This window comes from Megascapheus bottae, chromosome 3 (genome assembly GCF_031878675.1).
Source record: "Megascapheus bottae isolate mThoBot1 chromosome 3, mThoBot2.hap1, whole genome shotgun sequence".
NCBI classification, from domain to species: Eukaryota; Metazoa; Chordata; class Mammalia; order Rodentia; family Geomyidae; genus Megascapheus; species Megascapheus bottae.
The window spans coordinates 85,701,189-85,723,726 of record NC_143511.1 but is presented as its reverse complement, the minus strand read 5'-3'; the positions used below and the strand labels follow the sequence as shown (position 1 = coordinate 85,723,726).

General features: G+C 49.3%; 1 protein-coding gene across 4 annotated transcripts in view; it reads left to right on the top strand.

The window, feature by feature from the left end:
• The first annotated feature begins 11,110 nt into the window (after positions 1-11,110).
• The window catches only part of Zer1 (zyg-11 related cell cycle regulator), a 35,713-nt gene continuing 24,285 nt past the window's right edge, over positions 11,111-22,538 (top strand). For 2 of the 4 annotated variants that reach the window (XM_090330796.1, XM_090330793.1), the window contains exons 1-2: positions 11,980-13,130; positions 21,097-21,343. In XM_090330796.1, coding sequence (XP_090186922.1) covers positions 21,186-21,343 — 158 coding nt within the window. In that variant the 5' untranslated portion in view covers positions 11,980-13,130; positions 21,097-21,185. Of the gene's footprint in view, positions 11,429-11,979; positions 13,131-14,367; positions 14,635-21,096; positions 21,344-22,538 lie in introns of those variants that run through there. The other 2 variants (XM_090330794.1, XM_090330795.1) reach the window with 2 other exon arrangements.

Genomic DNA, 22,538 nt, shown 5'->3' with positions numbered 1-22,538 from the left:
GTGGGGCGCTCCGAGAAAAAGCCTCCGGCCGGAAACACACTGAGGAGCGTGCGCGTTCCGGCCGGTCAGGCCCCGCCCGTGGTCACGTGCGGGTCGGCCCCCGCTCGCGCACGCGCTCTGTGCGCCTCGAGTGCCTTCCTGAGCGCCTCAGCTCCAGGCGAGCGCTCTACCACGTGGGCCCCCGCGCCACTTCCGGTTTTCTGGCGGGCGATTGGAGATGAGGCTCAAGGACTTTCCTGCCCCTACGGGCTTCGAACCATGATCCTCAAAGATCAGCGGCTGAGAGCCAGGATTACAGGTGTGAGCCATCGGTGCCCGGCTTTGGTTTTTCCTTCCGCTGAGCTTTTGTCTGAATTCAAGGCTGTCTCTCCACCGCTTGAGCCCAGCTCCACTTCTGGCTTTTTGGTGCTTCGTTGCAGGTCGAACCTCACCGTGATCTGAGGATTCTGGTTCAAAGCCAGCCCCAGCGCAGAAGTCTGAGACTCCCATCTCCAATAAACTACTCAAACAAGCAAAAAAACCCAGTGGCACTGTGGCTCATGTGGTGGAGTGCCAGAGCGAGCGCTGAGAAGGAAAAAAAAGCAGCTCAGGAACAAGGCCCAGAGTACAAACCCAGGTTCACCCAGAAAGAAGAACCTGAAGGACTTTTCTAGATTTGCCTTGTGATCTTTCAGATCACTGCCTCCGGAGTAGCTAGAATTTAAGGCATGAGCCCCTAGTGCCCAGTTTGAGTACATTTTTCGTTGTTTTTGGTTTTTCTTTTTGTCGGTCATGGGGTTTGAAATTTGGGCCTGGGCACTGTCCCTTAGATCTTGAGCTCAAGCCTACCACACTTCCCTGTGAGCCACAGGCACCACTTCCTGTTTTCTGGTGGTTACTTGGAGATAAGAATCTCAGGGACTGTAGTGCCTGGACTGGCTTTGAACCACAATACTCGGATCTCAGCCTCCCGAGTATCTAGGCTTACAGGCCTGAGCCACAGTGCCCAGCTATATAATTACATTTGTCTTTGGACAGTGTCATCCCTTCCTTCAGTCACAGGTGCCCAGCTGACATTGGAATTTGCTAACCCCTCCATCATTCACGGGTACCCACCCACTAGAATTTCATTGCTCAATAGAGCAGAGGCACGGATGTCTCAACACTCCATGAATCATTTGTTCTTCTAGTGTGCAATCAGTACTGGGGGATGGGATAGAGGACTCCCACAATGCCCTATAGACCTCAATGCCCAGAGACACTAAAGCCTCTTGAATAAAATGAGCATAAGACCTATGAACATGTTCATACATACTTAAAGTCATCTCTAGATTGCTTATAACTATACAATGTAAATAGTATATAAATAGCTGCTCTACTGCTAAGAATGACAAGGAAACAGATTCAACGTTTTCCTGATTTTTAAAATTTATTTTTTTTTGCCAGTCCTGAGCTTGAGCTCAGAGTCTGACTACTGTGCTTGGACTTTCTCAAGGCTAGAGCTCTACCACTGGAACCGCAGCACAACTTCCAGCTTTTTTTCTACGTATGTGGTACCGAGGAATTGAACCGGGGTCTTCGTGCATGCTAGGCTCTACCACTATAGGCCAAACTCCCGGCCCTGAATTTTTTTTTTGCCAGTCCTGGGGCTTGAACTCAGGGCCTGAACACTGTCCTTGGGCTTTCTAAAGGCTAAAGCTCTACCACTTGAGCCAAAGCACCATTTCTGGCTTTTTTCTAGGTATGTGGTACCTGAGGAATCGAACTCGGGTCTTTGTGCATGCTAGGCAAGCACTCTACCACTAGGCCAAACTCCCAGCCTCTTTGTTGTTTTTTTCTTGCCAGTTCTTGGCTTGGACTTAGGGCCTGAGCACTGTCTTTGGGCTTTCTCAAGGCTAGTGTACTAACACGTGAGCCACAGCACCACTTCTGGCTTTTCTGTGTATGTGGTACTGAAGCATCGAATCCAGGTCTTTGTGCATGCTAGGCAAGCACTCTACCCCTAGGCCAAACTCCCAGCCCCGTTTTTTTCCTGGTTTGATTGGTCGTGGAGATTGAACTCTGGGCCTGGGTATTGACCCAGAGTTATTCAGCTTAAGGCTAGCCCTCTACCACTTGAGCAACCGTACCACTTTCAGTTTTCTGGTGGTTAATTAGAGCTAAGTCTCATGGACTTTTGTGCCTAGGCTGGCAATGAACCAGGATCCTCAAATCTTAGCCTCTTGAGTAGTTAGGATTACAGCCATGAGCCACTGACGCCCAACTTTTCTGAGTATTTCTATCAATGGAGGGTTGAATCTACCATGTAGAATCATGGATATGAAAAGCCACCCAAACAAATATTGTATCTTAGTACAAAATATTTGATTAAAAAAATGACATAACTGAGCTGGGCCCAGTGGCTCACACTGTCATCCTAGCTACTCAGGAGGCTGAGATCTGAGGATCACAGTTCAAAGCCAGTCCAAGCACTACAGACTGAGAGACTCTTATCTCTAATCACTAGAAAGGGGGACATGGGGCTGTGGCTTAAGGGGTAAGGTGGTGACCTTGAGCTGAAGAGCTCAGAATCAGCACCCAGGCTAAGTTCAAGCACCATGACCCCACACACACACACCAAAGGGTGAGGAGACATAATTGCACAAAGGCAGGGGCCTCACATTTGTAGCCAGGCCAGTCCATGAGCCTCTTGTTTATTTTTCCCGTGTATATGGGAAGGTACACACACTAGTGTGGCTAGCACTTTCTTGGTTGAAATGAGGGCTCATGAGCCTTATGGCTATGCTGGCCTCTCACCTTAAGTCTCCTGATTTCCATCTCCCAGGTAACTAGAATTATAGTGATGAGCCACTTATTTGGCTTCTTTTTTCTGTTTTGTCTTCGTGTTAGTGTTGTAGCCCAGGGCCCCAAGCATGCTATTTAGATGCTCTAATACTGAGCCAGACTGCCAGTTCTATGTTTATGAAAATTATTTGGACTTTGTATTTTATCCTTGGCATTCCATCTTTTTTTTTCCAGTCGTCAGTGGGTCCTGGGTTTGAGCTCAGGGCCTGAGCACTGTCCTTGGACTTTCTCAAGGCTAGAGCTCTACCACGTGAGCCTCAGCACCACTTCTGGCTTTTTTCTCTGTATGTGGTACCGAGGAATCGAACCCGGGTCTTCATGCATGCTAGGCAAGCACTTTAACCACTAGGCCAAATTCCCGGCCCGCAGTCGTCAGTCTTGAACTCAGGATCGGGCACTGTCCTTGAGCTTTCTCAAGGCTAGTACTCTACCACTTGAACCACAGCACCACTTCCAGCTTTTTCTGTGTATGTAGGAATAGAACCCAGGGTTTTTACATGCTAAACAAGCTGCAAGCTCTCTATCATAGGCCATGCTCCCAGCCCTCTTTGGCACTCTATCTTGACTTTTTTTTTTTTCTCAGTCCTGGGCTTGGGCTCAGGGCCTGAGCACTGTCCCTGGATTTTCTCAAGGCTAGGGCTCTACCACTTGAGCCACAGCACCACTTCTGGCTTTTTGCTATGTATGTGGTACCGAGGAATCGAACCCAGGTCTTCGTGCATGCTAGGCAAGCACTCTACCGCTAGGCCAAACTCCCGGCCCCTCTATCTTGACTTTTGAACCAGCTTATAAGTTTCTAGGGACAAAAATACATGCTGAGGTTCTTATTGGAATTGTATTAAATCTACAGATCCATTTGGAAATAACTAATCTCATATTTTAAGATCATCAGATTTACAAACAATATATTTCATTAATTTCTCAATAATACTTATAGTTTTTAGTTTTCCCAGATTGGGAAATCCATAACATATTTATCTCCAATTATCTACCAGAAAAGCCTGAAGAGGAGCTGTGTCTCAAGTGGTGGAGTATTAGCCTTGAGCAAAAGCAGTCAGACACTGGTGGCTCACACCCGTAATCCTTGCTACTCAGGAAGCTGAGAATTGAGGATTGAAGTTTGAAGCCAGCATGGGAAAGTCCATGAGATTCTTGTCTACAAAAACTATTCAGGGGGCTGGGAGTTTGGACTAGTGGTAGAGTGCTTGCCTAGCATGCACAAAGACCAGGGTTTGATTCTTCAGTACCACATGCATAGAAAAAAAGCTGGAAGTGGTGCTGAGGCTCAAGTGGTAAAGCTCTAGCCTTGAGAAAGTCCAAGGACAGTGCTCAGGCCCTGAGCTCAAGCCCAGGTCTGGCCTCCCCCCCAAAAAAAAAATTAAAAATGGGACGGGAGTTTGGCCTCGTGGTAGAGTGCTTGCCTTGCATGCACAAAGACCCAGGTTCAATTCCTCAGTACCACATACATAGAAAAAAGCTGGAAGTGGTGTTGAGGCTCAAGTGGTAGAGCTCTAGCCTTGAGAAAGTCCAAGGACAGTACTCGGGCCCTGAGCTCAAGCCCAGGACTGGCAAAAACAAACAAACAAACAAAAAACTACTCAGAAAAAGCCAGAAGTGGTACAATGGCGCAAGTAGTAGAGTGCTAGACTTGAGTAAAAAGAAGCTCAGGGTCAGTGCCCAGGCCTTCAGTTCAAGCCTCATGACCTACCAAAAAAAAAAAAAAAAAAAAGATCACAATGGGAAGACAGCTCTGGTACAAAAGTCTTCAAGATTCTTGTCTCTGATTAAGCACTAGAAACCCAGAAGTGGCACTGTGGCTCCAGTGGTACAGTGCTAGCCTTGAGCTAAAGAGCCAGGAACAGCACCCAGACCCAGAGTTCAAGATTCATGACAGTCAAAAAAAGAAAGAAATGCCAGGCACAGTGGCTGTAATCCTAGTTAATCCAGAGGCTGAGATCTGAGGATCATGGTTCAAAGCCAGCTCATTAACCACCAGAAAACCGGAAGTAATACTGTGGCTCAAGGGATAAGGCAGCAGCCTTGAGCTGAAGAGCTCAGGGAGAACGTCCAGGCCTACAATTCAAGCCCAGTGACAAAAAAACAAAAACAAAAACATATATATATATATACATATATATATATATATATGCTCTTAGTATTTTTGATAGTGTATTATGTATATTTTTTGCCAGTCCTGGGTACTGAACTCAAGGCCTGAATACTGTCCTTGGGCTTTCCTCCAGGCCAGAGCTCTACCACTTGAGCCACGGCATCACTTCTGGCTTTTTTCTGCATGTGATACCAAGGAATCGAACCTAGGTCTTCCTCCATGCTAGGCACTCTACCATTAGTCCAAACTCCCGGCCCCATATTCTATACTCTTGAGTCATTTATTAGTCTGCAAACTTTCTGTAGAATGTATCGAATTTTCCTCTTCTTTTTGTTTTGATAGATCAGTATGTCTTAGTAATAAACTTACAAGAACATGAGGCCAGACATGGTGGCTCATGTCTGTAATCCTAGCTAATCAGGAGGCTGACATTTGAGGATCAAGGTTCAAAGCCAGCCCGGGCACTAAAAAGTCCATGAGACTTGTATCTCCAATTAACCACCAAAAAACCAGAAATGGCGCTAAGGCTCAAGGAGCAGGGTGGAAGCCTTGAGCTGAAAAGCTCAGGGACAGGGCCCAGGCCCAGAGTTCAAGCCCCACGAAAAACAAACAAACAAAACAACAAAAAAAGAAAAGCATGGAAGACTGACAACATTAAAAAGACATGCTTATGCTGGTGGCTCACACCTGTAATCCTAGCTACTCAGGAGGCTGAGATCTGAGGATCCCAGTTCAAAGCCAGCCCCATCATTAAAGTCCATGACTCATCTCTGATTAACCACTAAAAAACAGAAAGTGGCACTGTGGCTCAAGAGGTAGGGTAGTAGCCTTGAGCTAAAGAGCTCAGGGCCCAGAGTTCAAGTCCCATGACCTACAAAAACAAACACATTCTTGCATTTAGGACAACTCAGAAAAGCATAGTACATGGATAAGGTAGACAGTTTGATAAAAATATTATAAATAGGGTTGGACCTGGTGGCTCATGCCAGTAATGCTAGCCACTCAGGAGGCTGAGATCTGAGGATCAAGGTTCAAAGCCAGCCTAGACACTAAAAGGACCTGAGACTTTTTTTTTTTTTGCCAGTCCTGGGCTTGAGCTCAGGGCCTGAGTACTGTACTGTCCTTGGACTTTCTCAAGGCTAGAGCTCTACCACTTGAGCCTCAGCACCACTTCTGGCTTTTTTCTATATGTGGTACCAAGGAATCGAACCCAGGTCCTCATGCATGCTAGGCAAGCACTTTAACCACTAGGCCAAACTCCTGGCCAGGACCTGAGACTTTTATCTCAAATTAACCACTAGAAAACTTGAAGTGGGACTTGGCTCAAGGGTAGGGCAGTAGCCTTGGGCTAAAGAGTTCAGGGACACTGCCCAGGCCCAGGGGTAGGGTGGTAGCCTTGAGCTGAAGAGCTCAGGAACAGCACCTAGGCAGAGTTCAAGACCCTTGACCCACAAAATAAACAAATAAAAGAAATAAAGGGCCGGCAGTTTGGCCTAGTGGTAGAGTGCTTGCTTAGTATGCACAAAGACCTGGGTTCAGTTTCTTAGTACCACACACATAGAGAAAAGTCAGACATAGTACTCTGGCTCAAATGATAGAGCTCTAGCCTTGAGAAAGCCCAAGGACAGTGTTCAGGCCCTGAGTTCAAGCCCCAGGACTGGCAAAAAATAAATAAATAAAATAAAATAAAATTTGTTTTATAAGAATCCAGAAGCTGGGAAGTGGTGGCTCATACCTATAATCAGAGCTACTTAGGAAGCTGAGAAGAGAACTGAGGCTGAATATTCAAAGAGATTTTTTTTTGGTCGGTCATGGGCTTGAACCCAGGGCCTGGGTACTGTCTTTGTGCTTCCCCACTGCCTGCCCACCTCCCCCCCCCCCAAGACTAGTGCTTTTACTACTTGAGGTACAGCAGTACTCCTGGCTTTTTCTGTGTATATGGTACTGAGGAATCATGCATGCTAGGCAAGCACTCTACCAGTAAGCCACACTCCCGGTTCCTTAACCAAGATTTCTATTGTGTGCGCAGCTATCCTTGAACTTTTTCCCACAAGTCTTGCACTCTACCACGTTGAAACACAGCTATGCTTCCAGTTTCTAGGTGGTTATAATTAGAGATGAGTCTCCTGGCACTTTTCAGCCTGGGCTGGCTTCAAACTGTGATCCTCAGACCTTAACCTCCTGAGTAGCTATGATTACTAGAGTGAGCCACCAGTGCCCAGCTACACAGTGGATTCTTAGATATTCTCTGAATGCCTGCCGTGCTAGCTGATGGATAGCCTTTGACAAGCTGTGTACACTTTTGGTATGGGAAGTACACAGCAGTAGTGTCTTCAGTAACATGAGACCCAATAGATGAGTCTCATTTGCCTCTTGCATTAGCTGCTCTCTGGAGGCACCATATGCTTTGAAGTTGTGAGAGAAGCTCTCTTGCAGCAGTTTGGAAACAGGTCCAGGTGAGGACAGGTGAACTTCAACCACCCCTCCAGTAGATGGTGCACACTTGCAACAGGAGTTGTCAGCCAGTTTCCGGGGTGCTTTGTCACCGGCAAGCTCGTGGTCAGTCTGTTTTGTTCCAACCTGGTATAGAGACCTCTTTACTTAGCCTCTTCTTCAGTTGGACATCAGTGATCTAGAGGTGGAAAGGGTATTACAAGGAATGGATGAGACATGGATATTTTTTTTTGCCAGTCCTGGGCTTGAGCTCAGGGCCTGCGCACTGTCCTTGGACTTTCTCAAGGCTAGAGCTCTACCACTTGAACTACAATACCACTTCTGGCTTTTTTCTATGTATGTGGTGCCAAGGAATCAAACCCTGGTCTTCATGCATGGTAGGCAAGCACTCTACCACAAGGCCAACCTCCCAGCCCATGGATTTATTTTTTGTTTTGACAGATGATTGCTCTAATTACCATAAACAGTTTCTTTTAAGCATTCTGTTTATTCTCTGGTTACTGAGGCAAGAGCCTGTGTTAAATAGTGAGGCTGTATCTCAATACAAAACAAAACATACATACACACAAAATAACTCCTTTAGTTATGACTTCATTTTAGTGAAAATTCTTTTTGGGGGTTCGTTGCCACTGGCTCACACTTGTGAATGAATCTTAGCTACTCAGGAGGCTGAGATCTGAGGATCGAGGTTCAAAGCCAGCTAGGGCACAAAAGTCCATGAGACTCTTACCTTCAATTAATCACCAGAAAACACAAGTGGCACTGTGGCTCAAGTGGTTGAGTACCACCCGTGAGCTGAAGAGCCCAGGTTCAGAGTTCAATCCCTGTGACAGACCAGGAAGTTGAGATCTAAGTCTCACACATCAGAACCAGGCTGGGCAGACAGATCTCTCCAACCAATCTGCATAACGCAGGAATAAGAAGTGTGGCTCAAGTGGTAAAACACCAGCCATAAGAGCTCAGGGAGAATATTTTTCTTTTTTTTCTTTTTTTTGGTTTGTTGTAGGACTTGAATTTTGGGCCTGGGTGTTGTCCCTGAGCTCTTCAGCTCAAGGCTACCCCCATATCTCTTGAGCCGCAGTGCCATTTCTGGTTTTCTGGTAGTTAACAGGAGATAAGAATCTCACGGATTTTAGTGCCTGGGCTGGCTTTGAATCAAGATACTCAAATCGCAGCTTCCTGAGTAGCTGGGATCACAGGCGTGAGCCACTGCACCCCAGAATCATTCCAATGTTTGCATCTGGAAGGATGGGAGGCATAGAAAGACACTTGATCAGTTATCCTGGCTACTTAGGAGCCTGAGATCTGAGGATCATGATTTGAAACCAGCTGAGGCAGGAAATCCATAAAACTTTTATCTCCAATGAACCATGGAAAAAGTCAGAAGTGGAGTTGTGGCTCAAGTGGTAGAGAGCTAGACTTAAGCAAAAAAAAAAAAAAATCAAATCTCAGGGACATTGCCTAGTTCGTGAATTCAAGCCCCAGCACAGGTAATAACATAATAATAATAAATTAAACTTTTATTAGGGGTATGGCCTGCAGTTTTATTTTCAATTTTTTTTTCACATTTTAAAGTGCAGCTCAGTGGCTCTAAGAGTATGTATGTGTTACCTGTGTAAGTTTCACTACAGTCCACCTTAGAAACGGTTGTTAGTCATGGGGCTTCAACTCTGTGCCTGGGCACTGTCTCTGAACTCTTTTTGCTCCAGATTACCCCTCTATCACTTTGAGCCACTGTGACATTTTCAGTTTTCTGGTAGTTCAAGATGAGTCTCATGGTAGGCTGGGAATGTGGTTTAGTTGTAGAGTATTTGTATAGGGTAGAGTGTTTGCCTAGCATGCATCAAGCCTTGGGTTTGATTCCTCAGTACCACATAGATAAGGCCAGGAGTGGCGTTGTGGCTCAAGTGGTAGAATGCTAGCCTTGCGCAAAAGAAGCTCAGGGACAATGGCCAAGCCCTGAGTTCAAACCCCAGGACTGACCAAAAAAAAAGTCTCATGGACTTTTCTGGGCTGGCTTTGAACCACAATCCTGATCTCAGCCTCCTGAGTACCTAGAATTACAGGTGTGAGCCACCAGTGCCAGGCTGTCTTTTCTTTTTTAAAACTGAAACTCGGCTGGGCACCAGTGGCAAATATACCAATAATCCCAGCTACTCAGGTGTCTGAAATCTGAGGATCACCGTTAGAAGCTAGTTTGGGCAGAAAAAAATGAGACTATATCTGCAAATCATCACCAAAAAGCCAGAAATGGAGCTGTGACTCAAGTGGTACAGTGTCAGAACTGGGCAGAAAAACTCAAGAACAGTGCCTAGGCCCCGAGTTCACATCCAGGACCGGCACACACAAAATTCAAACAAAAACAATTCAGGTTCCCTCGAAGTTCGTGGTTCATGGAATGTGCTGTATTACACACAGGAGGCAAGGCTTTCCTTTTTTTTTTTTTCTCCTGTCTGAGGCTCTGGATTCAATCCACAGCATTTCCACACACACAAGAGAGGGGGGGAGGAAGGAAGGAAAAATGACTGAATAAAAGGAAGGTACTCAAGCAAAACACATGGAAACAGGAGGAAAGGAGAGGAACAAGGTTCGGTTGCCGAGGAATCTTTGGAACCTGTGGGAGAGGTGGAGGACCATTAAAAGAACCCGAATTCCCACAAGCTGTCTGCAGAGAATAACAGAGAGCCGGGACGCGGGGCTGGGGGCCCGGAGGGCGCCGGGACCCGGGACCCGTCACGGGCCGGCGCTGCTCAGGCTCCCGTTTCGGACGCCTCACTCTGCCAGGGGGAACGGCGGGGAAACCCGGGGACGGACTGGGGTTCAGAGGCTGCCGCGGAAATCCAGAAAATAAAGGACGTCGAGCAAAGCTGGGGGGTCCGCTCCTGGGGGGAGGAGCGAGGGGGCGACTTTGAGACCTACGGTTAGGACCCGCCAATGGCGCGGGGGCGGCGGGCGACGGCGGGGCCGGGGCCGGGGCCGGGGCCGGGATCGGGGGCCGGGGTCGGGATCGGGGGCCGGGGCGGGGCCGGGGCCGGGGTCGGGGCCCGGATCGGGGGCCGGGTCCGGGTCCGGGGTCGGGATTGGGGTCGGGATCGGGGTCTGGGGCCGGGGTCCGGATTGGGGTCGGAATCGGGGGCCGGGGTCGGGATCGGGGTCGGGATCGGGGGCCGGGGTCGGGGTCGGGGCCGGGGTCTGGGTCGGGATCGGGGTCGGGGCCGATCGGCTTTTCCGTGACCCTCCGCAGGCTGCGGGTGCAGGCGCACTTATTCCAGAGGGCGGGGCGGCGGCTGCGTCCGCACCTGTGGGTCGCGCGGCCTCTGGAGGACCCGAGTGGCGTTGGAGGGGCCGCGCGCGGGGAGTCGAGTTGGCTCCGCGTCCGAGCTGACACCGGCAAGTGAGGTCGGGGATGCGGGAGATTCGGGACGCGGGGGGGCCCGGGATGCGGGAGGGGACCCGAGCGGGTGAGGTCCGGAGTGACCTTTGACTCACGGAGCCCCTCGCCGGAAGCTCGTCGTGACCTCTGACCTAGGCTCGGGAGGTCAGGGCCCCGGGACCCCCGTAGCCGGGTGGCCGTCGCTCCCGCACCCGGCACGCGCGAGCCCGGAACCTTGGGCCGCTGCCGCCCGCGGTGGCGGCGGGACGCGTCGCGGGGAGCCCCGCGCCGTTGCTAAGGGGCGGCCCGGAAGTGACGTTTTGTTGACAGCGCACCCGCGGTCGAGGGCTGCGAGCCGTCGGAGCCCTGCGGGGGGAGGGGCCGGGCCCGGAGCCAGCACCGGCGGCCCTCCGCGCTGCCGCCGGCCCTGAGGGCACCGTAACGGCCGCGCCGCCCCCGACGTGCGCCCCGCGCGCCCGGCACGCCCGTGCTCGGCCTCCCAGGCTCCGCCCCGCAGACCCCCGGGCTCCCCCGCACCCCGGCCCCGGACGGCCCGGGTCCCCCGCTCCCCCGGCGCTCTGGCCCCGGACTCTCCCGGCTCCGTCCCCCGCACCTCCTCTTCCACGGAGACCCAGCCGCTGTCCGCGCCGAGGCGGCCCCGTCCCAGGGTAGGTCCGGGGCCCGGGCTCGTCCCCGCGCCCACCTCCTTCCTTCCCCTCCTGCCTCCCGGGCCTAGGCTTTGCCCGTGCAGCCTCTTGTCGCTGAGGTCCACTTGGACCAGGGGGTGGGTGGGGGCTCCCTGCGCCGCCAGCTGTGAGAAACGGTGCCTTTAAATCCCAGCTCCCACCAGAGAGCGAGCGACGCCCCTCCAAGATGGGGGAAATGGAGCTTCTGCTCCTCCTACCTGTTGGATGAGCCGAAGCCTTCTCCCCACCCTCCCCAGCAGAGCGGAGTGCCGGGGGTCTGCACCGGCGCCCTGCGGGAGTGACAAGTTCAGGGACGTAGAGCGGGGTAGGAAAAGGGGCGGTGAGCTTGCCAATCAAAGACCCAGGAAGCCGAGAGGCCTGCCGGCCGCTCCACAGCCGTAGGGAAGGAACTTGGCTGATGAAGGGAGCCCAAGCGTTCTGGTGTTTACCTGTGCTCGTAGCAATTGGTTTTTAAGAGGGAGAGCATGTAGTGCGGGGGTGGGGGTGGGGGGAGCTTTCTATATGATCTTCCTGCAGAATGGTTTTCTTTCAAGGGCCAGACTGGCTGGAGTTATGGTGAGAGACAGCTTTGAAAAGGTGGCAGGAGGCTGTGCTTAGAGCAGATGGTTGTCACCAAAGGAGGGGCCGCTCTACATTGGCTCATTCAGCAACTAGTACACATACCGTATATTACGAGGTCATAAGTGTCAGGAGAAAAATAAGGCAGGAAACCATGGAGAAGGCCAGAATATGGTCTTTCCCTCTGTCCTTCTCCTCCCCCCTTCAATAGAAGATGGTGATGGAAGATCTCTAAGCAGAGATGAGTAAGAGAGCAAGCCATGCAGTTTTCTGGTAGAACACTGAGCCTCAGGTGCAAAGATCCTGAGGAGGTACACCGTGTAATTAAAAAAAAAAAAAAAAAACTGGGCATGGTGGCTCATGCCCATAGTCCTAGCTACTCAGGAAGATGGGATCTGAGGATCGAGGTTTAAAGGCAGCCCAGGCACTAAAGTCAGTCAGTGAGACTCATCTCCAGTTAACCACCAGAAAACCAGAAGTGGCACTGTGGCTCAAGGGGTAGGGCAGTAGCCTTGAGCTAAAGAGCTCAGGGACAATGCCCGGGCCCAGAGTTCAAGTCCCATGACTGACAAAAACCAACCCCCCCCCCCCAAAAAAAAAGCAGGCATCAGTGGCTCACACTTGTAATCCTAGATACTTGGGAAGTTGAGAGCTCTGAGGATCATGTCTTAATGCCAGCCTGAGCTGGTTTCAAAATAATCTGGAAAGATAAGCAGCAAAAAAACACTAGGCTAGAGGTCTGGCTCAAGTGGTAGAGTGTGAACTAAGCAAGCAAAGCTAATTGAGAGGTGAAGCCCTGAGTTCAAACTCAGGTACTTGCCAAAAGGGGAAAAAAAAAAAAAGCCAGGCACTGATGGCTTACACCTGTAATCCTAGCTACTTGGGATCCTGAGATCTGAAGATGATGCCAGTCTGGACACAAAAGTCCGTGAGACTCTTATCTCCAATTAACTACCAGAAAACTGGAAATGGTACTGTGGCCCAAGTGGTAGAGCACTAGTCTTGAGCTGAAGAGTTCAGGGACAGTGCCCAGGCCCAGACTTCAAGCCCCACAACCGGGGGAAAAACAGAAGAAGAAAAAAAATCAGCAAGCAAGCAAGCAAAGGTAGGGTAAAGGAACTGATTGACAAGTCAGAAAACAGCTGGGAGCAGATAATGGTGGGGGAGCATGCAGTATCACAGGTGCCTGATGAGCACCTTTGATGGAGTGTGTTGTAGTTGAAGAAAATGGAGATTTGTTTCAGATAACAAATGCCTATTTTTCTCTGACTTTTGTTATAAGTGCCCTTTCCATTACCTGTTGTTGTTTTTGTGTTGTTGTAGGGCTTGAACTCAGGGTCTGGTTCTGCTCCTGAACTTTTGTGCTCAAGGCTAGTACTCTACCACTTGGAGACATAGCTCCACTTTGTCCTACTTTTATAATGTCCATCGATATAGTAAATACAGAAAATACAGAGAACATGGTTGTTAAATCATACCGTTTCCTACCTCAGCCTTCTCATCTGTACTGACTAGCATGGCCGAAGCCCTGGGTTCCATCTCCAGCATTGCAAAAATAAATGAAAACCAAAGTCCAGAGCACTAAGAAACTGAGCCCCTACATGTTAGAGCAGCTGCAGCATCTGGAATTCCAGAATATTGACCTGGGAGCCCACTTTCATGCCATAGCTGTGCTGCTGGCTTGCTCTGTGCCTTTGGACAATTCCCCTCAGTTTTCCCTCTGTACCCCTTGAATGACATCCTCTTCCTTTCCCTGAAGGCAGTTGGGAGGACTTATGAAGGAGGGAGGTGCTCTCCAAAGCTCTCTGAAGATGCCACGAACAGACATTGGTGGCACCAGGATTCTGCATATTCATGGCCCTCTTGGCAGAGGGCTGCTCCTAGCCTTCCAGTGTTTTGCTTGGCTTCATTATATCAGCTGCTCTTGACTCACACAATAAGAGTTGAGACACCTGTGGGGGTCAACTACTTGGGGACCATTGATGTATCTGCTTAGCTGTCACTGAAGCTAGTTTCCCCGCCGGGAGAGTGAAGTGGGCAGAAGGGCTCCAAGTGTATGTCTAGTAGCACAGCTGTCCTGCAGCATTATTGGTGACCACTTTCCTACCATTATTTCTGAGCCTTCCTCAACAGGGGCCATCTGTAGCACATTGATAGTTAAGGACTGATCAGACTCAAGGTGGGCAACCCTTCTGGCACCTCACAGAGCTCAGGCTTACCACAACCACCTACCCCACCCTCACTGTGCAGTGGAAGCCTTGGGGCATCACAATGGCAATGCCAGTGGAATACTTCCATAATACCTGATCATCTGGGCTCAGTATCCCAGAATGCTCCAGGTTGTAAGAACAGTAAAGATAATGGCAGATGATTCCCAGAAGAGAAAGCCTGAAGGAACCATTATCCCTCCTCAGTCTGTCTGTGGGAACAATGAGAACATGCCCAGGAAGCTCAAAGCCATCTCAAGTGAATACATTGTACACATGGACCACCTTGGGCTACTTTGCCACACCCTTGTTTGGGATTGAGACATGACTGAGTCCAGTTCTTGACATTGACTTGATGCTCTGCACGAGTGTGTGATCATGAAGTTTGTATGAACAACCCAGGTAGTTTGATTCTTAGCCTGCCCCAGGCTCAGGCCTGTCCCCCTCCTTCCATTACAGTATTTGTACAGTACTTGTTAATTGTTTCTTTATCAAGAGAGGATGGAGGAACCGATAGAGTGCTTGCATTCACAAAGACCCGGATTCTATTCCTTAGTACCACATACATAGAAAAAAGCCAGAAATGGTGCTGAGGCTCAAGTGGTAGAGCTCTAGCCTTGAGAAAGCCCGAGGACAGTGCTCAGGGCTTGAGCTCAAGCCCAGGATTGACAAAAAGAGAGAGAAAGAGGTGAGGGGAGTAGAGGTACCTGCATCCATTCCATTTCCTCCCCCTCCTTTTTTTTTGGATGGGTCACGGGGCTTGAACTGTTGGCCTGGGCACTGTCCCTGAGCTTTTCAGCTCAAGGCTACTGCCCTACCCCTTAGTCACAGCCACACTTCTCATTTTCTAGTGATTAATTGGAGATAAGAGTCTCATGTTCTTTAGTGTCTGGGCTGGCTTTGAACCTGATCTTCAGATCTCCTGAGTAGCTAGGATTACAGGTGTGAGCCTCCTTTTTTTTTTTTTTCTTCCTCCCTTCCTCCTTTACTTCCTTTATTCTCTTCCTCCCCCCACTCCTTAATACCAATCCCAAGGCTTGATGTCAGGGCTTCAAACTCTTGCTGGGCTTTTTCTTATCCCCATTCACAGCTGGTGTTCTACCATGCCTCCAAGTTCCAGCTTGAGATTACAGTTTTATGGATTTGTCTGCCCAGACTGGCTTTAGACCATGATCCTCAGATATCAGCTTCTTTTTTTCTTTTTTCTTTCTTGCAAGTCCTGGGGCTTGAACTCAGGACCTGAGCACTGTCCTTGGGATTTCTCAAGGCTAGAGCCCTTACTGCTTGAGCCACAGCACTACTTTTGGCTTTTTCTATGTATGTGGTACTGAGGAATTGAATCCAGGTCTTTGTGCATGCTAGGCAAGCACTTTAACCACTAGGCCAAACTCCCGGCCAGATCTCAGCTTCTTGAGTGGCTATGATTATACGTGTGAACCACTGATGCCCAGTTTTTTTGTTTTTTGTTTTGAGACAGTATCCATATAGACCAGCCCTGCCTCAAACTCTTAAACTTGTGAATACTGGGATTACAGGCATGTGTCATCATACCTGCCTTCACTCTATTTCTGTATCTTCCTAGCATTACCTGCCCTCAGATTTAGCCAAGTGATCTCTGCCTTTTACCTGTACCTTTGTTCCCTGATCTCTTGACACTTGCCTTGACTTCCTTTACAGCAGCCTCTCACCCCAGCCTCTTGCCCAGACTCTGCCTTGTCCAGACTTAGTAAGTAGGGCATTTGTTGGGGCTCCCCCAGCTCATGGGTTAATATTTCACAAGGTGGTCACTGCTCCAAGGCTCCCCAGCACCTCTGTGCTCTGTGTCAGGATGCTGTACTTGCCCTTGCCGCCGCCTCTGGACCTTGCTTGTCTTTGCTCTCTAGTTTGCATGGATGATGGAAGAACAGGGTGGTGGGGAGAATCCTGTTTTCAGCTTTGGCTTGTGTGCAGCTCTGTTTGTCTAAGCTGTCAGGAGAGCTTTGTATCCTGTCCCTTCAACATCTTGTCAGCAAATGAGCTGGCTGTCCCTGTCAGAGGGCCTTGCTGAGACCTTTCCTGAGGCAGCCAACATTGTGTTGCTGCTGGATGCCAGGCATAAGTCAGCTCTTGGATGTGGGCGTGGGCATCCATGTCCCAGAGCCTGTGTGCTGGGGGAGGGGTTGGAAACAAAATGTTATGTGAACCATTCGTTCACTAGTGGGGAGGGTGTTGGGACATGCGTTGGTTAAATGAGACTGAAGTAAAGCTTGTAGGAAATCAGCTTGGTTTCAGAGCATCCAACATGGAGATGGGGTACTAGGGCTACAATTACTCTTTTTCTCTTTCCCCTCCCACTATCTCTCCCCCAGGAAGACCCCATTTTAGAGAACTTGCAGGAAAATGGATGGATAAAAACAAAGCTTCTCCTTGTGTGGCGGGCTGTCAAAATCAATATCCTTTCTATCCCATCCTAGAATTTCAGATGGCTGTGCCTGCTGCAAGAATGAGGGTTGCTTCTCTGTATATCACCTTTATAATAGCAAAAAATTTAAGCGGGGGTGGGGTGGGAGTTTGGCCTAGTGGTAGAGTGTTTGCCTAGCATGCATGAAGACCTAGGTTTGATTTCTTGGTACCACATACATAGAAAAAGCTGGAAGTTGTACTGTGGTTCAAGTGGTAGAGCTTAAGCCTTGAGAAAACCCAAGGGCAGTGCTCAGGCCCTGAGCTCAAGCCTAGAACAGGCTAAAAAAAAATTTGGCAAGGGGCCAGTGGCTAATACCATAATCCTACCTACTTGGAAGGCTGAGATCTAAGGATCCTAGTTCAAAGCCAGCTCAGGGAGGAAAGACCTTGAGAGACTCATCTCCAGTTAACCATCAGAAAATAGGAAGTGATATTCTGGCTTCAAGTGGTAGCACTCAAGCCTTGAGTGAAAAGCTCAAGGATAGGACCCAAGCCCTGAGTTCAAGTCCCCAAACCAACCAACCAAAGAATGAGAGCCCCTAAATTCTAAGGGGTGGATAGAGTGGTCAGAGATGGCTGTCTCTGATGGGCACCAGGCAGAGGTAGGGCGGGGCAGGGCGTTTAGCCTTCAGACCTTTTAGTCTGGTGCCAAGATAAAGGTGGCTCCTTCTCCTCCAGTCACCTCATCCCCAAGCGGCAGGGCTGGCATTGCCAAACAGAGGTGGGTAGATGTGCTCTCTACCGTTTTTCTCTTTGGTTGCTTTTGGTGACCTTAGCAGTTGAGATGGTAGTGCCTCCTTCACCTGAGGGCTAGCTGCACAGATACATACACCCTGACCTGAATGAAAGGCAAAACCCCCGCTGGCTCTCTCATATAGTCAGAGGCCTTGGCTGTGACCAGTTTCCAGGGACTCAGAGTCAACAAGTCTTCCCTTCACCGCTGCCATGGCATTTGTTGAGACTTTGCTGTGTGTCAGGCCCCATGGACATTCCGTGCTTCCTATGTTCAGGTCCCAGTGCTGGGTCCATGATGCCAACATCTAGCACCCTTTCTTGCAGCCTATACACTTCTTTCCCTTTTTCCCAGGATACCTGTTTCCTCTTCCTCTTCCTTCTCCTCCTCCACTTCCTCCTCTTTCTTTTTGTCTATTAAGGGGCCTGAACTCAGGGCCTGGACGGTGTTCCTGAGCTCTTTTAGCTCAAGGCTAGCACTCTACCACTTGAACCACAGTTCCACTTCCAGTTTTCTGGTGGTTAATTGGAGTTAAGAGTCTCAGGACTTTTGCGCCTGGACTGACCTTGAACCATGATCCTCAGATCTCAGACACCTGTTTAGCAAGGATTACAGGTGTGGGTCCCCAGCACCCAGCCACTTATCTTTTCTCACCCCGGCACCACATTTAATTGGAACTGAGCTTTTCAGTCTCAGCTAAAATGCTACTTTTAAAGAAGCCAGACCTGAAGTCAGGCAACTCAAGAAGCTGAGATCTGGAAGATCATGTTCAAGGCCTGCCTGTCAGATAAGTCCCTGAGGAAAAACAGGGCTGAGTCTCCAGCTCAAAGTGCGGAGGGATGGGGCTAGGTAGGCAGGTTACTGGGCCTCATAGCCCTCTGTCACCTTCAGAACCCTAGGCACAGTTACATGATATGCATTTGTCTGCTTCAGCCCTTGTCTGTCTCCCTGCAGAGTCAGAATGTTCTCTGTGGGACAGGACCGTGCCTGGCTCGCTCACCTTGCTGGGGGAAGAGCAGGTGCAGGGAAGCCATGCCAGACAAGTCTGGTTCCTGTCTTCCAGGCTTTACTCTCTGATAAGGATGCCTGTGGAGTGCCCCATAGAGCATCATGGCAGTGCAGGGGTGCCACCCTTGACCTGGGACTGGAGGGCCAGCTAGGTTAAGAGGAAACCTCAAAGATGGTGCCTTAGGTAGTGCTTTCTGGAGGAAGATGAAGGACTGTGATTAGGAGGGAAGTCAGGCAACAGTATTTACAGTAAGAAATGGTACAAATGATAAGCTGAATTTGGTGGCAGATAAAAGAGATGTAAAGATGTTCTGAGCTTCGGGCCTCCTGCTAGTCCAGTAAAGGAGGATAGACTAGGGGTCGAAGGGAAGCATTGGTCAGGAAGCTGGCTCTTGTTGCAGAGGCCATGGATGACTGCTGGAAGACATTCCTGGAAAAGTGGGATCTGCCTATGGCCTTGACCCCTAGCTGCAGTCTCCTAAACAGGAAAGGGCTGGCACTTCAAGTCTGGAAGTAGTAGAAGTGGGCAAAAGCCAGGCTAACTCTGAGAATCTCGCTCATTCTGCCTTTCTTTGAAGGAATCACATCGCCTGTGGGACACCTGATCTAGTGGGCCTTGTGAGAGGCCTAGAGAACACAGCCTCTGTTCTGCATGTGGGCCAGGCCAGATGCTAACAGTGGTTATGATAAGAATGCAGTATTTTTGTGCCCATTGTACTGGAGCTTTAACCCTGGGTCCTGAACAGCAAGACAGCATTCTACCATTGAGCTTTACTTCCATTTTCACCCCACTTTAAAAAAATTTTTGAAGCTGGCACCAGTGGCTCTTACCCTGTAATTCTTTTTTCATTTTCTTTTTTGCCAGTCCTTGGACTTGAACACAGGGTCTAAGCACTGTCCCTGAACTTCAAGGCTAGCACTCAACCACTGGAGCCATAGTGCCACTTCTGGCTTTTTCTGTTTATGTGGTACTGAGGAATACAATCCAGATCTTCAGCATGCTAGGAAAACACTCTACCACTAATCTACATTCCCAGCACTCACCTGTAATTCTAACTACTCAGGAGGATAGAATGAGCTGTGATATGAGGACCCTGGTTTAGAGCGAGGCAGAAAAATCTATGAGACTTTAACTTCCAGTTAACCAGCAAAAGCCACAAGTTGAGTTATGGCTGAAGTAGTAGAGCCATAGCCTTGAGTGAAAAAGCTAAGCAAGAGCTTGAGGCTCTGAGTTCAAGCCCCATTACTGACATACACACACAGGCACACACACACAAAATTGATTTTTTTTTATTAAAGAATTTATTAACATAGATTTTTACATCATCAAAATTGATTTTTGTCTTTTTTTTTTTTTTTTTTGCCGGTCCTGGGCTTGAGCTCAGGGTCTGAGCACTGTCCTTTGAACTTTCTCAAGGCTAGAGCTCAAGGCTTGAGCCTCAGTACCACTTCTGGTTTTTTTCTATGTATGTGGTACCGAGGAATTGAACCCGGGTCTTTATGCATGCTAGGCAAGCTCTTTAACCACTAGGCCAAACTCCCGGCCCCAAAATTGATTTTTGATACATGGTCTTAATATGTATTCTAGACTACCTTTGAACTTGCTTTGTAGCCCAGGTGGATCTCAAATTTTTCCTCCTGCTTCAGCCTCCTAAGAAGTTGGCATTACAGCTATGCCCTGCCATACATAACTTTTTGGGGGATGGGTAAGTGGGAGTTAGGTCATGGGGCTTGAACTCTGGGCCTAGGCACTGTCTCTGAGCTCTTCAGCTCAAGACTAGTGCTCTACCACTTTGAGGCACAGTGCCACTTCCAAATTTCTGGTGGTTAATTGGAGATAAGAGTCTCATGGGGACCAGGAGTTTGGCCTAGTGGTAGAGTGCCTGCCTAGCAAGCACGAAGACCCAGGTTCGATTCCTCGGTACCCCATACATAGAAAAAGCCAGAAGTGGTGCAGTGGCTTAGGGTAGAACACTAGCCTTGAGGAAAGCCCAAGGACAGTGCTCAGGCCCTGAGCTCAAGCCCAGGACTGGCAAGAAAAAAAAGTCTCATGGACCTTTGCACCTTGGCTAGCTTTGAACTGTGATCCTCAGATCTCAACCTCCTGAGTAGCTAGGATGAGCCTCTCATGCCCAGTCTTTCTACTTTTAAATAGCACTCCATGGAACCATCTTCTCTCAGAGTTGCCCAACTGCATACCCACAGTACACAGTGGACTCCAGCTCCATTATTGAGCAAAATGCAAGGTTCCTGGAAGCTCAGCACTGCTGGAACCCTTTGAGAGCCAGTGTGGTAGAATCCAAGAGACCAGGCTCCAACCCTGAGTACACAGAGTAGCCCTTTGGCTTGAGCAGGCATTTCCTCACCTGCTTGATAGCCTCAGTGTTTGTTGTGTACTGTCTGTGTCACACTCAACACTGGAGGTACCACTCAAATGGTAGAGTGGTAATGGCTAAACATAAGAAAGCCAAATCGACTTGAGGTCTTGAGTGGAAAGTAGTACTAGTGGGGAAGGGAAGAGAATAACATAGAAAGGAGTCCAGAGCTCTGGGTACAGCCCTTCCAAGCTGCTAGTTTGAATGTCACATTGGGGCCTCAGTTTCCCCACTCAAAGTGAAGATAGGGTGGTCAGTATTCCTGGCCATTATCTCTGGCTCACTTGGCTTCTTTCCATTCCCAAGGCTGAGCTCTGCCAATGACCTTGTGAGTGTTGGGTCATTGCTGCCTTTGGAGGCCCTTTTCCTGGGGTGGCCACCTGCCTGCCCACAGCATGGCTTCCGACACACCCGAGTCCCTGATGGCTCTCTGCACTGACTTCTGCCTGCGCAACCTGGATGGCACCCTGGGCTACCTGCTGGACAAGGAGAATTTGCGGCTACATCCCGACATCTTCTTGCCCAGCGAGATCTGTGACCGGCTGGTCAATGAGTGAGCAAGCCCAGACTGGGCCAGGGCTGGGGCCAGGGCTGGGACTGTGTGTGTCTACTGTGGGGGTGAATCCTGGTGTGCATGGTTGCAGAGGTATGTCTATTACCATAAAGGTATGTGCTGGGAGAGGTGTATAGATATGTATACACACAGACTTAGGCAGCCTAGCTAGAGTTGTAATTGCAGAGTGGTGAGCTCCAGAGCCTGTCTGCCAGCCTAGGATTTATCTGTGTGCTGCTTCCTATGCCAGATTTCATTGAGGCTTACCCTGTACTGTGCCATACAGGATTTGTGTGTATGCAGGTGTGCGTGCGTGCATGTGTGTGTGAAAAACCACAAGTATGCATGTTGGGCTGAGGTAAACTCAGGTGTTATATGTTGCCCCCATGTGTGTACATGTGTATGTTAGTGGGTGTTCCCAGAGGTAAACTAAGAGCACACAGAGATGTGCAGATTTATTTATTTATTTTTATTTTTATTTATTTTTTATTTTTTTGCCAGTCCTGGGCTTGAGCTCAGGGCCTGAGCACTGTCCTTGGACTTTCTCAAGGCTAGAGCTCTACCACTTGAACCTCAGCACCACTTCCGGCTTTTTTTTTCTATATATGTGGTACCAAGGAATCAAACCCGGGTCTTCATGCATGCTAGGCAAGCACTTTAACCACTAGGCCAAACTCCTGGCCCCAGTGCAGATTTATTTATTTGCCAATGCCAGAATAAAGACTCTTTGGTCTTGTGAACCTAGCTACTCAGAGGCTGAGATCTGAGGATCACAGTTCAAAGCCCAGTTTGGGCAAGAAAGTCTGTGAAACTCTTATCTCCAGTAAACCACCAGAAAATGGAAAACAGAGCTGTGGCACAGAGTGGTGGAGTGTTAACCTTGAGAAAAAAATAGGTCAGGGACAGCATCCAGAACCCAAATTCAAGCCCTTTGACTGACCCAAAACAAAAAAACTGAACTGCAGGACCAGGAAAGGCCTGCGCCTTGTCAGATAGAAAGCACAGCGGCACAGCCAGGATTAAGATCACGGAGTGCTGAACCCTAGAGACTTTTTTTTGGTCGGTTGTGGGCCTTGAACTCTCAGATCTCTCGGAGATCCTTAGATCTCAGTCTTCTGAGCAGCTAGGGATTACAGGCATGAGCCACCATGCCTAGCTCCAGAGATTTTTTGCACCTACAATTCCTGCCTTAGCT